The 15,996-nt window shown below is 40.6% G+C and overlaps 2 protein-coding genes across 2 annotated transcripts; both read right to left on the bottom strand.

Annotated features, from left to right (window-relative positions):
- Positions 1–2,283: 2,283 nt before the first annotated feature.
- Positions 2,284–4,665, bottom strand: LOC149105874 (uncharacterized). The gene has a single exon (XM_089272392.1). The coding sequence runs from the start codon at positions 4,663–4,665 to the stop codon at positions 2,284–2,286; it is 2,382 nt and encodes a 793-aa protein (XP_089128518.1).
- Positions 4,666–4,719: 54 nt separating this feature from the next.
- On the bottom strand, positions 4,720–8,772 carry LOC149105873 (uncharacterized). Its single transcript, XM_089272391.1, has 3 exons — positions 8,758–8,772; positions 6,611–8,009; positions 4,720–6,332 (listed from the first exon to the last, which is right to left on the bottom strand). Exons 1-3 carry the CDS (start codon positions 8,770–8,772, stop codon positions 4,720–4,722), a joined length of 3,027 nt encoding a protein of 1,008 aa, XP_089128517.1.
- Between the last annotated feature and the right edge of the window lie 7,224 nt (positions 8,773–15,996).

The following is a 15,996-nucleotide window of genomic DNA, read 5'->3' as shown; positions in this document are numbered from 1 at the left end:
AGACTTGTACTTGTTTTTAGCTCCGTAGATCGCGGCAATGATTTTGCAACATGATTAAAAGGTCACTTTTGTTTTCTTTTTTTGTCGCACCAGTGAACGATCACGCAAACTCTCGTTTTCGGAGTCGTTATTTTACGCTAAATACCTCGCCTTGGTAACCAAGACCGGCGCTTTTGATGCTTTAAACAACCTCGTTACATAAAGGAAAGCTCTTTTCCACACTAATTCCTTTAAAAAACATTAGCAATTTTTTGACAAATTCTGCACAGAAAAAAGACTGGCAAACCGTTTTACGCAGTTTCTGCCAATATTTGGCAACTTTTTGGCATTTCATTATTTGTCTTTTGTTCATTTTTGAGGAATTTCTACACACCATTTCTTCATCTTTTGTCAGAGATACTGATAAGGGTAATTCGAATACTGCAATCATCATTTTTTAGTGTTAACTGACGATAGTAATATTTTGTATTTTGTATTTTTTCTTTCTAACATCCACATCCACAATCGGGGCTTCCTTTTTCATAAACTTTTTATATATCTCTTTACTTTCTAAACCACTTAACAAAAAAATTCTAACCTGCTGGAAATCGATCCTCTTGCATTCCGTTCCAGTTGTCCAAGAGTTTAAGGATGCGGTGCCAGTTTGAGATCCATGGGGTTTCGTTTCAAACGCGAGATAGTTTACCTCAATGGACTTATTTGAACCGTTGGCAAATTCTAAAACACAGATTGTAAATTCACTCGCTTTAACATCTTCTACCCAGACTGCAGCGCCGTTCCGAGGGGTTTGGCTCTTCACGCTATGGCCAATTGAGGCGAGAACCGTTACTTGCTGTCCGCCGTAAAATGGCGTTTGAAAGTAAATCTTCTTACAACCGAACAGCCCTGGTGAGCTTGTTGTTACGTTTTCTTTTCCGGCCTTGAATCCGAGTGCTGTAAAGGAATAAAAAAACTTTTTCTTCAAAATGATCGCACTTACAAAGTTTTAACTGAATGCGCAGCCGATATCCTAGGAATGGACATGTTGATTGCTTTAGGAAGAGATTTAATTCTCAATTTCCTTGATCTGTGCGCCCCTCCCCCATCTTTCAGTTCGCTTCTTCTCTGATCAACAAGACATAAAAATGCCTGAGCTTGCCGTGAGAAGTTGAATTAAGGTTTATATTCAGAGAATGCAGCTGAGAGTAGATACCATACCTTCAGTGGCTGGAGCGCCCAGGCAAACCAACAAAAAAATGAGAAAGAAGTGCATCGCGTATTGGTGCTCAGACGATATCTTGCTCCGACTGAAAGGGAACTTCACTCTCATGCACATTATAATCATCACAAGGGCAATGAGTGACTGGAATGTACCTGTTGAAACATGTCGAATTATAGGATATTAACAAATTTTAAAGAGCACGTTCACAAAAATGAGTTATCTTTGGGGTGACGCATATAGGTGACGAGGTTTAGGATGACAGGTAGAAGGAAAATGACCAATGTAAAAAAATATGACGGATTCCTTAGAAATTGACGATACTTCTCCTATCCGAGGAGCGTATTTTATTTCCATCAATTTACAATACAAGAATTGTTTTAAATAACACTGAACTGATCATTATCGCTGTTGCTTTGTCAATGAAAAGTACCGACCCCACCCCATGTCCCCTCTCCCCAGTCCCCCGCAGTGTCCTCGTATCCGCCACAAGAAACCAAAATAAGTTAATCAAATTTTCCAGTTTGAACTTTACATATTTCAATTCTGATCGATTAATGTCCGGTTTTCGCTTTTCCAATTTACGCTTTGTAGCGAATTTTCAGTTCATTTCTATTTTGAATTGTTTTCATGACAATTTAACTTTAACCCAGTTATAGAGGAGATTATGTCGTATTTTAGCTTATCTTTTCAAAGAGGAAAACTCATAAAGTAAAGAGATTTGAAAGCTTCGTAGGCGTTCTCTTCCATCATTTTCTTGTATAGATGATAAAATCATCTTAAAAGGGTGGGAAGTTATTTTCGTCAGAGTCGTCATCTATTTTGCTGTGTTAAGACTCGTGTTGCCGCTACTTCTTTAGTCCCCAATGAACTCGCATAACGACAACAAATTTGATTTTAACACTTTTTTGATAACCAAAGACACGTCCAAGTTTTACAAAATCAGTTCCACGTGAGTCCGTCCGGGTGGTTACAAAGTTTTGCAAGCTACTTCATGTCATTGACACGAAACGTCACGATCAAAATAAAACAAAAATAAAATACTGTTCTTCGGCGGTAACATCCTCCCCCCGTGTTCGCCCGATTTAGTTGGTCGAACGCTCTTCAAGGACGGCAAGTTTTGTCACAGGGCGTCTCATTACTCCAAACTTCGTTTTCACGTCTGCTGATCTTACAATACTGTCAAGTCCAGGAAAGACTTTTACGATCCTGCCAAGGGGCCAGAAACCTCTTGAAACTGCCCGATCAACCACTAACACCAAATCTCCGACCTTGACATTTACAGTAGGTTGAGTCCATTTCTTTCGAGTAATCAAACCAGGTAGGTACTCTCTTAACCAACGACTCCAAATATGATTTGCCACCACTTGCGCTTGTCGCCAACGTTTGCGACTTGACAACTCCTTGTCGTCAACGATACCGGGCGGTAAGTTGAGAGATCCTCTTCCAATGAGGAAATGATTCGGTGTCAGAGCTTCAAGGTCATCCACATCCGAGCTGACTTCAGTAAGCGGACGACTGTTCACAACCCATTCCACTTCAGCAAAGGCGGTAAGCAACACCTCATCAGTAAGAACTTGCTTCTGTAGAACAACATTAAGGGCTTTCTTGCATGATCGTACGAGGCGCTCCCATACACCTCCCATATGAGGTGCGGCAGGCGGGTTAAATACCCACTGAATTCCCTCTTGGCTCAACTCACTGCCGATCTTATGCTGGTTCCAGCCATCGATGCATTCACGTAACTCACGGTCTGCTCCTACAAAGTTTGTTCCATTGTCGGAGTAAATCACAGTTGGTTTACCTCTTCGAGCCATAAACCGCCTAAGGCACATGATGAAGGAATCGGTTGACAAGTCAAATGCAACCTCCAAATGAACTGCTCTAGTCACCAAGCAAGTAAAGAGACAACCATATCTCTTCTCTTTTCTAAGATGCTTCACTTTAAGAGGACCAAAGAAATCCACGCCAACTTTCGAGAATGGTGGTGCAACACTTAAGCGATCATATGGTAGACTTGCCATCAAGGGTGCTTCTGGTTTCGCTTTTCGCCTTCTGCAGTAAGAACACTGATGAAGGATCTTTCGCACTGTAGCACGACAGCGTAAGATCCAATACTGTTGTCTCAACTCATTTCGTACTTGGTCCACTCCTTCATGTTTCAATTTCTCGTGACAGTTCATGATGATGAGACGGGTCAACTCATGATCTGGTGCTAGTACCACAGGGTGACGACTGTAAAATGGAATATCGGCTCTCTCAATTCGACCACCTGCACGAATGATTCCATGCCCATCAAGGAATGGTGAGAGAGATACCAATTTGCTCTTGCTTGAAACATGCTGTTTCGACTTGAGAACTGCAACTTCTTGAGGAAAGGATTCTGCTGGGGCAACGCAGATCCAAAACTTTCGAGCTTGCTCCATCTCTTCAACCAACAAAGAACCAATGTGACGTTCAGATTTGGGGTGCTTACAGTTATATATAAACCGTTTCAGGTAAGCAGTTACTCTGAGAAGCTTTGTTAGAGATGAGTATTTCGCTGGAGATAAGAAATCGTTCTTTGAACCTTTCACCACACCAGTCCAAGTAATGGCCATTTCTTGGGCTTGTGGGTCATCATCGGACGGCTTGGGAATTTCAAGCTTTGCATTTCCCTTTGGCCATCTCTCTTCAGGTAAGTGTAAGAAGGCAGGGCCATTTACCCAACGACTCCCAGAAGTAATAGAGCTCACTGGAAGTCCCCTGCTGCCATCATCTGCAGGATTTATCTGTCCAGGACAGTGGTTCCATTGGTTGGGTTCGGTGCTGTCCAGGATCTCTCCAATTCTATTAGCAATAAAGGCGGGGTGGCGCTTAGACACTCCACGAATCCACTGAAACACAGTACTGCTGTCTGTCCAATAATAGGTGGAATCAATGATGTAATCATGTTCCTTAATCACTACAGCAGCCAATCTTGCACCCAAAACAGCAGCCTGCAGTTCAAGCCTTGGGATGCTCAAGGGTTTCTTCGGGGCTACCCGAGTCTTCGCTGTAACAAATGCACATCGCACTGCTCCACTGACATAGCAGAATCTGAAATAAGCCACTGCGCAAAATGCTTGTTCACTGGCATCTCCAAAGATGTGAAGGTCAATAACAGACGGGTTGTCTGGTATGTGACGATAGAAACGGGGAATGTGAAACTGTGCGATTCCATCCAGCTCTTCCTGCCATTTGGACCACTCCTTTAGAAACTCTGGTGGCAGTGCATCATCCCATCCAATACCTAACTGCCACACATGCTGGAGGAAGATTTTTGCTCTGACCAGAAATGGAGCTAGAAATCCAATCGGATCAAAGAGGGATGCTATCAAGCTCAGAATCTTCCGACGCGTGTCCGCAATGTCTCTCTTCACCACTTCATAGACAAAACAATCTGAGCTGGTATCCCAAACGACACCAAGAGCACGTTCCATAGGCATTACGATGCTTTCCTCCACAACCTTGATAGAGGGCGCTCTTTCCGATTCTGGTATTCACTCGATCACTTCTGTCTCATTAGAGATCCACTTGGTCAAGTGAAAAGCTGCTTTGTTTAGCATTTCAATAAGTTCTTGTTGCAGTTCCAGAGCTTGATCACTTGATTTAACAGACTTGAAAAGGTCATCCATGTAAAAGTTTCGCTTTACGGCAAAGGCAGCATTCGGAAACTGCTTCTCATTATCTTCTGCACTTCTCAACAGAGCATAGTTAGCACAGGTTGGCGCACATTTGGCTCCAAATATGTGACGCACATACTGGTAGACTTCTGTCAATGATTCAGGAGATTGACGCCACAGAAATCGAAGGGAAGCTTGATCTTCTTCTGGGACAGCAACTTGGTTAAACATCGCTTCAATGTCTCCTGAAAGCGCAACCTTTTCTTCTCGAAACCTCATGAAAATTCCAACAAGGTTGTTCAGCAAATCTGGGCCACTAAGAAGTTGGCTGTTTAATGATGAGCCTTGAAACTTTGCAGTGGCATCACATACTCGACGAACCTTCTCAGGTTTCTTGGGGTTCAGAACAGGGTGGTGAGGAAGGTACCATTTGTGCATGGCTGGTGCAGTTGCTTCCTCCTTAGTAAGCTTTTTGATGTATCCCTTTTCCATATCCATGTCAATAGTTTTCCTGTATCTTTCTGCCAACTCGGGATTACGATTAAGCTTCTTCTCCAGAAAATTCAGACGTTGAGCAGCTGCAGCAAAATTGTCAGGAAGTTTGACTTTGTCATCACGCCAAATCAAAGGAACCTCATAACGACCATCCACCTTACGTGTACTTTCATTCAAGAATTTCATGACTCTTTCATCTTCAACTGAGCGCTGGGTATCATTGTCATAACGACAACCAAAGTTCTCTGTTCGCCACCAAGTTTTTACGGTGTCATTGAGTTCCTCATCCGGAGTCGCCACATGAACTTTACAAACAGATTCACATTCTTGAATATGGCCAGGTAAGCGACCAGTAACAGTCCATCCAATCCTAGTGCGAACACCAACAGGGGAACCCTTTGGACCATGTCGAGTTTCCAGGGGAACAATAAGTTCCGGGACATCACTACCAAGGAGCAAAGTGACTTGAGTCCCAGCGACTTCAGTCAGCTCCAAGTCTGATAGGTGTGGCCATCTTTCTTGTAGCTCATCAAGTTTCACTTTCTTCTCTGGCACATTGAGGTGATCAACTACAAGAACTCCATTCACATCAAATTGGGTACCAAAGTCATTCAATCGGCTGACTTGTACATTAACACGCTTTGTCATAAGCTCAGATGTTTTCTGAATTCCATTTAAGACCACACTTTCCAAAGGACCATCCAAACCAAGTCTTCCAGCAACATCTACTAACAGCAAGCTGCAAGTGCTTCCTGTGTCCAGCATAGCATATGTGTTGAAATATCCCTTTGGACCATAGAGGGTTACTGGTACTACTTGTAACAGAACAGAGGTGTGACTGCTTCTGTGAGATGTGTTAGAATGTTCAGTAGACGAACCAACTTCGGCTTGTGCTACTGGGTTAATAGCAGACACTGCACACTGCTTTCCACCGAAACATTTCTCAAGTTGTGCAACAGAGCATTGTGTGATCGCGTACACCCATTTACACCACACTGTTTTTGATTTGAACAATTGCTAAGCCAATGTCGAGGACTGAGGCAACAAAAGCACAACTTATGTTTCTGTACTTCATTTAGGCGTTCTTCCACACTTAGAGCCTTAAACTTGGGACAAGAAGATAACTTGTGTTCCTGCCCATCACCCATAATGCAAGAGGACTTTGTTGGCCTGGGGCGAGGTGAAATGTTACTTGAGAAAGTGTTCTGTTTTTCAGTCATTCCATTTGATCCACCAGACCGAGGTTTCTTATGAGGTTGGAATGGAAACTTACTTGACATTTTTGGGTAACAACAATCATCATAAATATCTGCCTGACCTTTTAACCACACACTGAAGTCATCAAGACTAGGTCGTTCCAGTTTGGTAGCTTTGGTGTTGTCCTTCCATTTGATTTTGAGCTCCTGGGACAGTTTGTCAACGGCAAGGGAAACATTAGCTTCTGCTTTCAGATCACTTTCATATCCAAACTTCTTAAATGTCCACACAGTAGTTGACACAACATCTGACAGATTTCTCACTTCTTGAGGTTTGTCATTTTGTAATCGAGCTGTTTTTTTTAGTTTGTCAAGTGTGACTTTCACAACAAGGGAAGGTTTGCCAAATCTGGATTCCAGTTCTTTCAGTGCTTCATAGTAGGAATCTCCACTGTATCCATATCCTTCAATTGCAGACTTAGCTTTACCAATAACAGAGTTCTGAAGATGTTGCATTTTGCCATTAAGGGACAGATTAGCATCATGAACAATTGATTTAAACATTGAGGACCAATCAGACCAGTGTAAAGGGTCACCATCAAACTTACTTAGGCGTAACTTTGGAAGAGAGTCACGAGTAGAATGACCACAAATGGTTGTTTTTCGGTTGTCCGTACTAGTTAAAGCTGGATGCTGTACTCCACTTTGTAAATCTCCAATCCACGAGTGATACAAAGGCAATGTTTCATTAGGTTTTTTCGTGCCCTGAGGTGCAATAAATGAAACAGCTGACTTTGGCTGTTGTAACAAAGGTGAAGGTGTAACAACTTTTGTAGGGTTGTCAGGTGGCAATGCAGTTCCATGATTTGCTCCAGTTCCTTGCAACAAACCAGGGAGTAGTGGAGGAATTATTGTTAACGGTTCATCAAGATCAGATGATGGAACAAATTTCAATGAATCATCCTCAAAATCAAGCAATCGATTAGACAAAGCTTCCGGATCATTAACTTCATTTTGTACCTTTTGTAACACTGCTGCTTCTGCTGCGAGGCGTGCAGCCTCGTCCTTGGCTTCCTGAGTCTTTCTTCTTTCTTCAGCCATGAATTTTAGCCTTTGAGCTTCATCTTGGACAAGTTCAAGTTTCCTTTTAACCTCCAGTTGTTTTTCGAACTCCTCTCTTCTTCGCTGTTCCTCCAAGGCAAGTTGTTTTGCTTTAATTTCTGCTGAAGTAATTTTGGCGCGAATTTCGGCCGCTTGGGAGACATTTCTTGTCGAAGAAGTTTTCCATGATTTCACCGAGCTTAATCCGCTAGAACTTTCCTCTGCCCGCTCGTCAAGATGTGCGTTGGCCTGAAGTTTAGCGTCTTCGACTCTATCGAGTTGTTCTTCATACCAATCTATTGCGGCTTCGTGCTCGTTCTCTGGGATCACTGAGACGAGTTCATCATTGAGGCCTTTCGCTTCGTTAAGATATTCCTGCAAGTTGTTGACATATCCACGTATAATCGCTTTTCGACCATACTGTTCGATGGTGGACTCTAATTTCTTCAACGTGTTCGTGATCCTTCTTTTGACGACTGCCCGTTTGTTTTTTAAAGTAACAATGTTAGTACTCACAGTACGAGCTGAATCCAATGGCCAAGATGGCGACCGCCATCAGTCGCTTCGGTCGATTCCATACCAAATTCCAAAATCTTCGCCACACCAAATTCCAAATTCTTCGATTCGCTCGTTCTAATCCGGCTCGAAGGACCAGAAAATGTTGCCGCTACTTCTTTAGTCCCCAATGAACTCGCATAACGACAACAAATTTGATTTTAACACTTTTTTAATAACCAAAGACACGTCCAAGTTTTACAAAATCAGTTCCACGTGAGTCCGTCCGGGTGGTTACAAAGTTTTGCAAGCTACTTCATGTCATTGACACGAAACGTCACGATCAAAATAAAACAAAAATAAAATACTGTTCTTCGGCGGTAACAACTCGCTTGTCGTTCGTCCTGAACTTAGACCTTCTGAAGTGCTTCGGTAGTTCTTAACTATTGTTTGAAAACACGTCAGGTCACTACATTAGGAGATGGGTCTCAATTGATTGACGTATTTTTTTGGTTAATTTGATCATTTGCCAGTTTGTTCATTTTATGTGTTTTTTTTTTTTTTTCATTTTCACCGAGTCTCGTTTCTGTTAATTTAGATCGAAGCTATTGGCGGAATTTGCCATTACCTTCATCTGACGCATTTTGTTTTCTGTATTTATTGAAAGCCTTTTGTGTAAAATCTACTTTCAACTCTGCTAGAAGTGTGGACTAACTTGATATATATGCAATCGAACTTTCCGTAAGTGGTGACCTTCAGTGGGGCCACTAAACAATTGAGCTGTGACGAGAGCTGTCAGTTTACACAAGGTTAAAGATTCAGTGTTTGTACGTATCTGAGACAATCACGAAGCGTCTACTTACGGGTTATGGTATGCAATGGGATTCGGCTGTGTTTAATTGTTTTTATCTTAGCTTATTGTACTTTGGTGATGCACTATGTACTCGCGTGGACTACTAAACATAATCAGGTGTTTTTTTGCGGCTGGAGAGGCTTTGCGGAAGTGTTCGAGGGGAGTTTAACAGAGCAGTTTTCTATTTCCTTGTTTCTTGGCTGTTGTATAGTTATTCAGTTCAAGAATAATTAAATTCACTCTGTAAGTTAGCCGGGTGGTTTTGTTTCTTTGTGCACGTGGAAGTTCTTTAGATTTTGTAACAGTAAGGAGGCGTGCCATGAGCGCTCGCCTCTTTAATCTGCTTTTTTTCCTTTTGTTTTAATGGTAACGCATTTTTATCATTCTTTAACCTTTTTCCTGAGCAGGGTAATTTTATTTAACCCGTAAAACAACATCTACTGTAGCAGTAAGTCAAAAAAGTCATAACTAATAAAAGAAAACCATGAAATTGGTATTCAATAGCATCTAATTGTGCAGCAACTATTTCACGGGTTAGGTAAAATCACTCTGAGATTGACACCTTATTGACCCTGCATGCACTCAGTATTATAACGGCCAAAAGAATAACAGACACGTTGTGACAGAACAGTCTTTGAACTAAGAATGCCCATTTATGGACAGTTTTCTGGGAAAATATAAAAATAGAAGACGCAGTTGCAGACACCAGTCTCCTGTGAAGTGGTAGAGATACATTTTTCTACCCCATGTCCCCTCTGCCCAGTCCTCCGCGGTGCTCACATACACTTCACAAGAAACCAAAATTAAGTTTATCAAATTTTCCAGTTTAAACTTTACACATTTCAATTCTGATCGATTAACGTTCTTATTTTCGCTTTTCCAATTTACGCTTTGTAGCAAATTTTCAGCTCATTTCTATTTTGAATTGTTTTCATGCCAATTTAATTTCAACCCAGTTATAGACGAAATTATGTCGAATTTTAGCTTATCTTTTTAAAGAGGAAAACTCGTAAAGTGACTAGAGATTTGAAAGTTACGAAGGCGTTCTCTTCGATCATTTTTTTCCATAGATGATAAAATCATCTGAAAAGGGTTATTTTCGTCAGAGTCGTCATTTATTTTGCTGTCGTAAGATTCGATTGTTGTTCTTCCTGTTCATAGAGCTTCTTAAGTTCTTCGGTTGTTCTTAATTATTGTTTCAAGACACCAGGTCATCACATTAGGAGATGGATTTCAATTGACTGATGTATTTCTTAGCTAATTTGATCATTTGCCAGTTTGTTCAGTTGATGTGTGTTCTATTTCATTTTGACTATAGTTGTTTCTTTTACTTTGGCTCGAAGCTGATGGCGGAATTTCCCATTGCCTTCCTGTACGTATATTTTGTTGTAGCTTCCTGTGTAAAATCGCGTTTAGTCTATAGGTTGCAGGGCTGTTTATATGTTCGTGACATATTGTCATTACTGGGAGCTGAGTGCTCTAGGGTAAGATGGGAAGAATAATGGACGATGGAGAGACGGAAGAAGTTTGTGTACGGGTACAAGAAACGAGACACAAACAAACAGAAACAAACAAACAAAATCTAAAAATACAAAGTAATCTAGTTTGGACTCTGCCAGATATTGCGTGGATTTAACTTAATATATATGCAAGCCAACTTTCTGTAAGCGGTGACCTTCAGTGGGGCCACTAAACAATTGAGCTGTGACGAGAGAGCTTATGCAAGGTTAAAGATTCAGTGTTTGTATGGACCTGCAGCTGAGACAATCACAAAGCCTCTACTTTGGGGCTGGTATCCGATAAAATTCCACCGTGTTTAATTGTGGTTATCATAGCTTGTTGCATTTTGACGATGCACTAGGTACTCACGTGGACTACATAACATAGTATTAGGTAAGTGTCTAAGGGGGTTAGAAAGGAACGGTTTTCTATTTTCTTATTTCTCGCAGTTTTAAAGTTTGTCAGTTCATGAATAATTCAATTCATGTTCTGGGTTAGGCCGTATTTCTTTCTTTGTAGAAGCTCTTTAAGAGTCATACTCAGTTATTTTCGAGCTATGTAAAAAGGTCGCGGCCACGGTACCTTGCCGATTTTGCTGAAATTTGGCATGCAATCTTGTTTTAGAGTCCTAACATCGAAATGGATGTTAAAAAGTTCCAATTCTTTTTACTTTGGAAAATATCGAGAAGGCCGATTTCGAGTGACCTTGGCGGCCCGCCAATATGGCGCATCGAAGGAGTTCTTGTTACTTCAATCCTGATGCTGCCATCATAAGTTCTCGACAATTCTTGTAACAGACACAAAGAACTATCCTTCTTTGTCTTATTTATTAACATAAATCCGGAAAATGAAAAGGTTTGAACGACCAACCGCCAAGAAGCTCGAAGTTATGTTTACGCCGCTTTTAATAGCCGCAAATTTACTGCAAATTAGGAGGCTGATATTTCCATTGTTATCTCGATTAAGAACCAGCCATTTATCCTGAACACAGCTTGTTTATTGAATAATTGATTTCCTTAATAAAAAATAGGGGAAATTTAACGGTGGATATAAAAAAATTATAGCACCAGTGACAGTCTGAACAGTTCAGCCATTGCTGAGGACCAGTCCGTTTAGGGAATACGGCTGATGTTAATTGAGAGAGATGAAAAAAAACTATTCCTGTCGTCTAAATAAAGTTATTTCCATGTTTCTTGTTTATATGGTACAAATACCCTACGTCTTAAGACATGTTAAAAAAATCTTGATACGTGATTTCTGGAGAAATCTTGAACTGGCATGGACCATTTTGTTGTTAAATTGTAAACATTCTTCATAAACACGCATTCGATTTCTTTTTTCCAAATCAAAGTATTTTGGAAATCACCCAGAACATAGGAACTCAATTTTCATTCCAATATCGAAAAAAAACTGGTCAATGGTATCCAGATTACGTGACTACAAACTATCGCGGAAATACCGACCGACATAATTTCAATCACTGTTGAGTACAAATATACAAATTACGTCACGTTTCAAATTAAGTCCTCTTAAACTCCCCTTTGTCCTCCCCTTTCTCTAGATGGCATATAAAAATCACCCACCTTAGCTTCTATTGTGAATTGAAACAGTTGTGTATCCCGGTAGAATTTGAAGCCTGAACGATGAACGTCGTGGACATCACGAGGATGACTGATCGCCAAGCTGATGTGAAATGTACATCCTTTCCCGTTCGCTAACTTGCAGCACGCGCATCCGCTAATTAAGTTTATTCACTCAATCGTACCGTGAACAGGGTGAAGAATTTTCCTTGCTGTGGTTTGAATTAAGGTGAGTGGTTTTGTTTTATTTCGATCTTTATTTCTTTAGCAATATTACCCGTACCCTCAGCGTACCTCAGAAGCGCTTTTGCTTTTAAAAGGGTAACAACAAAAGTTGAGCTCAAATTGAGTACTTGATAACTGAATTGCTCGTAGAGATTCAATGTAAATTTGTGCTTCTTGATTTTTATTTCAGAGCTTTTGATTTGGTCATCGATTTCCAGTTCTGAATGGCCTTCATCGACTCAAAGATGACGTAACAATCGTTAGATGTGGGTTTTCAAAGTTTGTTACGGACAGCTGCCGACAAAGCATAGCATCAGGGGAGTGCGTATCGCTTTCACAATGCACCAGAGATATAAGGCCACATCTCAAAGGTTTCAACGTTATCGATGCTTCGCTTAAAAGCGAAATTCAGCTTCTTTGGGCAAGAGCAGGTACTGATTCTAATTACTTATCTATTTCATTGTAAACATTTTCGCCCCATAATTTGATGTTCTATACCCGCTGTATCGACGGTTCCTAGAAAATACGACTTATCCTTAGCGCCCGGTAATCTGGGTTCTAAGCTGGGAAGTGACTTGAAGCGGAATATTCTTGAGTGGGTAATCTTCGTCTGGGGAAAGGACATCCTGCCGTTCGCATAGTTGACATGAAGAATCAAACTAAGCGGACCATCAGAGGAGTACCATACGACTTATTACACTGAGGGTGACCATGTTTCTTTTTCTTTTTTTTTCTTTTTTCTCGATCGTACCTACTCTCTGATGCGACAGGGAATTTTGCCTGGGCTGATCGCTGTGCATGACTTTTTTGCGTAATTCTGCCCTGCTCAAAGTTTTTATTTTTGCTTTTGGTATATACCCCACTATAACGTTTCTAGCGGTACTTCCCTAATTACAAGTATATGCTCTTTGCAGGCGTTTTCAACTTACTGCAGGAAACTATGTGACAGTGGCAAGACAAATGAAAATTTCTCGAGATGTTGATGGTCAGAGACAATAATTCTCACACGAAGAGGTTTTGTTCTCCACGCAAATTCAAAGTTTCTTTTCACGGCGGGCAAAATGCGAAAACTCAGAAGCCCAGTCAGTTTCCGACCAAGACTACGAAGCAGCTGAAGAAGCGCTGGCAACCTTGCGAAATGTAGAGGAGCACATACAGCCCAAGAACCCAGTCATGTACGATGGTTACAATCTTTACGACCTCGTCACTTCACAGAGGCTAAGTAAATTAAAAATCAGTAAACTAAGAGAAATTTGTCGCTCGTTTAAACTGGAAGTGCCTGCTCAACAAGGAAAACGAAAAGCTGCGTTTGTTGGTGCGTTAACCGCAATGGTATCGGAGTGTTCCTGCTACCACTCAACCACGTCTTCTGTGAGTCCATGATATAAGAGTTGCACTGTGATAACTTGGAAAACAACTTGCCTTAGAGTTTTGCAAAACTATATATTTTTGTTTCCTCATTAAGAGTTACCTTTCGCTGTAGTTACATTTTGCTGCAGAGCAGACGGACATCCGCGGCCTAGCTGTGAACTAGCTAGGTGTAGCTAAGCCGCGCATTGACCACTATAAAACAACAACAACAACAACATTTTGGCCCTCCCCTACACCCCACTCCGAGCGATCAAAAAATGTAGATTTACAGCTAGACGGAAAGTATCATCTTACCGTTTCTTCGGTCATTAATAAACCATCAAGTTTGAACAACTTAGATCCTTCTAAAAGATAACGCCGTGTTAATTATACCTTGACAGTACGTGTTTTACACCCAGTCCGTAGTCCGTAGTCCACAGTCGGCAGCCCATATTTTACACTGACCGTATCTCCATACCAACTTTACGGTATCATATCATCGTTACTAATATTATAAATAAACTTGCAATTCAACCAACAAATACTTCTAAAACGTGCTACTCGATACTACTGTAACTGTTAAACCTAAAAATCGGTTTCGTTAACTTAGATATAGCATTTGCACAATGTCAGATGAGCAAATGAATAAATTTAATTAGTGATATAGCGCGCCTCACGATGTTCATTTCACAGGAGCTTGTCACAAATTCATTCGCCGTATTTCATCGACATTCATTGTTTTGCGTAGAAACAAACATACTTTTCATGCCAGAAGATAGGTGATTTCAATATCCCGATAGAGTAAGAGGAATTTTAAAAAAGATAATCAACTGAATAAGCACTTGAACGGTACATGTTCACGCATTTGGGTGATTTCAAATCTGTACTTTGGAATGTCAGTGTAGACTGTTTACAGTGCAACAACAAAGTGAAAGGTGTAAAATTTTCGCTGAAAATCGCACACAATCTTGAAAACTGTTTTCAAACACAGCTCTTTGAATCACGTAAGTAAGAAAACATGGAAATTGCATTATTTAAGCGACAGGAATCGTTTCCTATCTTCCTCGACTAATATTGGGTTAACAAGCTGTTCCGCAGAAAAGGCCAAATTACTACTGATAATATAATTTTTCAGTCTACGCTGTTTCAACTCCCCCAAATTTTTATTAATGGAATCAAATTAGCCATAACTAAGCTACACTCTGGGTAACTGGCTACTTCTCAATCGAGATAACACCGGAGATATCACCCTTCTAATTTGAAGTAAATTTACGACTTTTCAAAGCTAAGAAAATATGCCTTCGTGCTTCTTGGCCGTTGGTCGTTCAAACTTATCATTTACCGCATTTATTTTAATAAATAAGCCAAAGGAGGATAGTTCTTTATGTCTGTCACAAGAATTGTCGAGAACTTACAATGGCAGGATCAGGATTGAAGTAACAAGAACTCCTTCGATGCGCCATATTGGCGGGCCGCCAAGGTCACTCGAAATCGGCCTTCTCGATATTTTCCTAAGTAAAAAGAACTGGAACTTTTTAACATCCATTTCGTAGTTAGGACTCTAAAACAAGATTGCATGCCAAATTTCAGCAAAATCGGTGAGGTACGGTGGCCGGCCAAAGTTTAAATCTTATAGACTATGACTCTTAAATTTTGTACCCGTAAGGAAGCGTGCCATGAGCGTTTACCTCTTTAATCAGCTTGCTTTGCTGCATTTTTTATAGTAACGCATTTTAATTCAATTCTTTGACATTTTTCTTGCTAGAGTGATTTAATTAACCCGTGAAATAAAGCTAATAATTGATCAAAAAGAGTCAAAATTAACACAAGAAAACCAGGAAATTATAGTCCAGTGGTATCTAATTGTGTAGCAACTATTTCACGCGTTAAGTAAAATCACTCTGAGATTGACACCCTTAAGGTTACAGTATACCTTCAGGGGTGTCTGGCGCGCAAGCGATGTAGCGCATGCAGTTTAAGCTGTAGATACCTAAACCCCTATATCAAATTAAAGCTTATGGAGATAGCTATCAAACTATACCAAGAATTTTGAAAGAAAATGAATTGTCGAATTTTTCACGACCACTAAATGCGAGCGCCCGAATCACCTTTCGAAAGCTACAAGTCAAAGCGAATTTCCTTTTTCGCCAATTTAATTGTTTCCTCGGTTTCAGGGCCCAAAGCGCTTAAAAAAAGTGTCTGCGTTTTGGCATATTCGATTGCAGTAAAAAGTTACAGAACATTTTCGAAATAGGATTAAAAAAATGTGGAGTGATCGTACAAAAATCGCTCTCGAAGAAAAAGTATTTCGAAATTAACAATTCCCAGACACACTTTTGTAGTTTATATGTTAAACTAG

This window comes from Orbicella faveolata, unplaced genomic scaffold (assembly GCF_042242905.1).
Source record: "Orbicella faveolata isolate gen_17 unplaced genomic scaffold, um_ofav_v1 contig_34, whole genome shotgun sequence".
Lineage (NCBI taxonomy): Eukaryota > Metazoa > Cnidaria > Anthozoa > Scleractinia > Merulinidae > Orbicella > Orbicella faveolata.
This window is presented reverse-complemented; position numbering and strand designations above follow the sequence as displayed.